The sequence below is a fragment of the Carica papaya genome, chromosome 8 (assembly GCF_054855325.1).
Source record: "Carica papaya isolate Zhongbai chromosome 8, ASM5485532v1, whole genome shotgun sequence".
NCBI lineage: Eukaryota > Viridiplantae > Streptophyta > Magnoliopsida > Brassicales > Caricaceae > Carica > Carica papaya.
The window spans coordinates 779,439-783,869 of record NC_142316.1 but is presented as its reverse complement, the minus strand read 5'-3'; the positions used below and the strand labels follow the sequence as shown (position 1 = coordinate 783,869).

General features: G+C 32.3%; 1 protein-coding gene across 1 annotated transcript; it reads right to left on the bottom strand.

Moving 5' to 3' along the window:
• Positions 1 to 203: 203 nt before the first annotated feature.
• LOC110824004 (sequence-specific DNA binding transcription factor) lies at positions 204 to 3,155 on the bottom strand. The gene is made up of 2 exons (XM_022054514.2): positions 2,256 to 3,155; positions 204 to 888 (listed from the first exon to the last, which is right to left on the bottom strand). Exons 1-2 carry the CDS (start codon positions 2,895 to 2,897, stop codon positions 493 to 495), a joined length of 1,038 nt encoding a protein of 345 aa, XP_021910206.1. The 5' UTR covers positions 2,898 to 3,155; the 3' UTR covers positions 204 to 492.
• Between the last annotated feature and the right edge of the window lie 1,276 nt (positions 3,156 to 4,431).

Sequence of the window (4,431 nt, the reverse complement as noted above, 5' to 3'; positions counted from 1 at the left end):
ATTTGAGAATATATTGATGTATAATCATGTGATTAAAAATTTTTATGAATTGTGTTTAATGAAAATAAATATCATTACTATAACCTAATCATAAGTATAATTTTTACATTTTATATATATTTATGGCTTATGCAACTAAAAATTCATTTTATTTCAGCTTGTATTATATATATATATATATATATATATATGATGAGAAGAAATGGTTTCTTAAGCATTACTACGTTAGATGTAAGGCCAAATTTGAACTCTTCAACAGAAGAGAATACAAGAGAAGATCATTACAAAGTTGAGGTAGGGATTTTTCTTATTCTTTGACCTACCAAAACTCCCTTTTATCTAATTAGCAATTAAATCAAAATCCTCCCTTCAAATCTCTCATTGTCAATACACCAATTACATACATATATATATATATTATAATGTACCTATACATGCCTCCTCCATGTTCATATTCACTAACCCGATTCTCACTCACTACATGATTCATCATTAACTTCTTCCAATTCTTAATGATGAATCAACACTACCTTTACTTGTAGCTGCAAATATCTTGGCAATCTCCAATTGGGTGCTGGCGATGATCTCGGTTCGTTTTAAATCCATCTCCCCCCGTTTCGCTTCTGCTTCCGCCCTCATTTTTTCGATCTCCTTCATTGTCTCCATTCTTGCTTGTTCCGATCTCACAACAACTTCCGCTAGCCATCTAATGCTTTCCGCAATCTCCCACTCTTCTTTTCTTCGACGTTTTTTCTTCTCAAGCTTCATTTTCAGCTTCTTTGATCTCAGCTTTTCCTTGTCGCTGTACAGCGCAGGCGTGCTGCTGTCTGTTTCCATGGCTATCTTGTCTGGTTCATGGTCCGAGAATTTCGTTCCATCTCCATCTTCCTGCTCAGTTTGGAAGAGAAAATTCGAGTCAGATTCCACGCACTCACCTTCGTTCTTCTTGCATCAACTATATACGTACATACATAAATGCATCATCTGCTTTAAATTTAATCCAAGTAAAAGAGGTGGGTGGGTAAAAACTCGATTTTTCCCCTGAGATCAGAAACACAAATAATTGGTACGAGTATACCAATTAATTCCTAAACTTAGTTAACCGAAATGGTAGCTTAATCGTCTTCTATTTATCGTTTATCAAACAAAGTATTTTCGGATAAATTCTCGTACATCAAAACTAAATTTCTTCAGGATCCGATTAAAAGTCACTAATACGAAAAGATTTCAAAGAAAAATCCTCCATAACCTTATTGCTAGAAATCAACAAACACTTATTTATCAGCAAACTGATTCTTTAAAACTAACTATACCTTATTCTCATGTTTCGAGAAAATTACAAAGTAATTACTCGATAAACCTACTCATTTACGTGGAGCATAATCTCGTTTTTATCGATAAAAATGAACTTTAAATACGCGTTGACACCTCTTGGTGCCGGTTATTAATGATACTTGTTACAATTTATATTTCGAAAAGAAATTAAAAGATGCAATTTTTATCAAACTACACATTAGAATTATAAAAGGGATATTGAAGGTACAAATACCAAACTCATTGCATTATCAACTTTTGAAATCTATACACTTTCTCATCCTATATAACACAAGTATCAATGACTCTCTTTCTTTCTTAAGGAAACTACAATCTTAATTTGGGAATTTAATTTTTAAAAAATTAAATCCAAGATATTCAATATTTAGCATAAATAATTAATTATTTTTTTACAAATTTTTTTTTGAATATTTTAATAATTAAGTAGTAATTACAAATCAATAATAATACAATTAATACTAACAAAACATAGAATGTATAATTTTAATAGAATTAAGAATAGATGGTCAGAATTTTGGCTTTTTATTTTGGGACATCTAGTATGTTCTATGGAAGATTTGGGAGATCTTGGTGAAATTTTGATATATATATATATATATATATAAAACATATATATGGGTTGACATTGTCTTTACTATTAATATAATTCCCACTTTTTATTAAAAAAAAAAATAGAATTTATAATTTGATTTAAACTCAAACAGTAGTAAAAAACAGAGTCTTAAAACATTTATTATATTATTATATAATTAATAAAAAAATATATATATTTATTTATTTAAAAATGAAATTTAAGTGTTTATTCACATGAAAAAGAGAGTAATTATTGAAGCAGAAGGTACGGAAGTGTGAGTTTAATCCCAGTCTCTAACAATGGAAATTTCCAAAAAAAAAAAACAAAGAAGAAAAATCGAACTCACCTTGGCCAATCTATCAAACCCATTAGACCCATGAGAGTTCTGAGCATTTCCGACGACCGGCGCCGGCGGCGGAGCTGGAGTAGGCGGAAGTGCCGGCGACTGGGACACCACCACCACCTGAGCCGATGGTTCCAGAACTACCAACGGAGGGCTCGTCAAAGCAGGAGCCGGTGCCGCTTGCGCCGGATGAGACGAAATCGGAGGAGGCGGAGGCTGCGGCGGAGCAGTTCCACGTAACAAAAGATCAAGCCGTGAATACAAAGGCCAAGATGACCCATCTGGGGTGGCAGACTCAGAACGGTACCGTTTTTTCATAGACTCAATCTTGTTCTTACACTGAGTCTGCGTTTTGGGAGACTTGGTGGAGTTAGCCCGAGCAGAGACGTAACGAGCAACGTCTTCCCAGTCATGGCCTTTGAGCTTGGCTCGATTACGAAGAACCCATTTGTTTTCATAAGCTTCGAGCAAGCAAGAGACGGCACCTTCACTCCATTCATCTCTTTTGAGACGATCAGCACCGGAAGTTGCAGAAGATGAAAAGGGTTTTCTTGGAGAAAGATCTTCTTTAATGGAGTTTGGAAGGAGGAGAGATGGAGATGGGGTAGGATGATGATCTTGGGTAGTACTAATTTCTTTGTCCATCTCTCCCCATACTAAAACCTAAAAGTTTTTTTTACTTACCCTCTTTGTTTAGCTGTTAACATGTATAGAGACAGAGATAGATACAGACTATAGATACACGGATCTGGAATAAGATTAAGGGAAGACCCAAATCCAAACAGACCCAGATGATGAGAAAAAAAGAAAGAAAAATTAGAGAGAGAGAGGGAGAGAGAAAATTGTTGGGTTAGGTTGAGAGAGAGAGAGAGAGAGAGAGAGAGAGAGAGAGAGAGAGAGAGAAAAGAAACCACTAGCATTAGAGAGGAAAAAAGAGTTTTAGTGGGGAATTAAAGAGGTAGGAGTTAGTGGGCAACCAAGAAAGTAGTGACTTTTTGTCAACTGAGTTAATGATAGTAGCCTCTTAACCTCTCTTTTTTTAAAAAAAATTTCTTGTTTTCTTTTGGTAAAATGGGTTTTTGCAAATTATTTTTTTGAAATTTCTCGTTTTCTTTTTGTAAAATGGGTTTTTACAAATTGTTTTTTTGAAATTTCTTGTTTTCTTTGGTAAAATGGGTTTTTTGCAAATCCTTTTTTTTTGTGACAAAATGTATTTTTAGTACTTTTTTTTACAATATTTTTGGATAAATTTTTGCATACCAAGATTAATTCCATTCTAAATTTGATCAACGATAGGTAATTCATGAAAAAAAAAAAAAAAATTCTCACAATTTTTCGCAAAACTGTTCTTACTTTAAATTTAACTCATAAGCTAAAACTATTGATATTACATTTTTAATAGATTTTTTGTATGTAAATTTATTAATTCTTTTTTGATTCCACAAAAATTAAAGCAATAAACATGTAAATAGTAAAAATGAGAATGAAGGTTGAAGCTAATTTGGGATGTAAAACAATAAAAATGAAAATTATTTACATATATAATTTCATTTTTTTCTAAATTTTTTTTTTTGTAATTAAAGTTAAATTTAAAAGCTTTATAAAAGAAAGAATTTATATGTGTGTTTTTTTTGAGGTTGAGAGATTGGGGTTTTAAAAGAAAACTAGGGTTTGATGGTTGTGGTTGGGTTATTTTGGCTGTTAGCGTTGATATGAAGCCAACCGAGAAATCCACTCTCCCTTTTAGTCTTTACAAAGATCAAAATTTAAAGAGAGAGAGAGAGAGAGAGAGAGAGAGAGAGAAAGAAAATGGTGATGGTCGTAGTTAGTGGTGTTAGTGGAGGTGGGACAGTCACGTGCTTCTGTCACCCACTCCCTCTCTATTTCTCCATCATCAATTTTCACCCTTTTCTCACTCTAAATATATATATATGTGTGTGTGTGTATGTATATGTATATGTATATGTATATGTATATGTATATATACTTCTAATCAATGACATGGGTAAATCTTTGCAACTTTCCTCTGTTCACGTTGAATCAATTACACGAGTTGGATTGTAAATCATGTATATATATATTTTTTTTTGGGAAATTTGTGTTATGATTAGTGTGTATAAAATTAATTTATTAATAAAATATATGAAATTTTAATTTAAAAAATTAATTAAACGAGTCT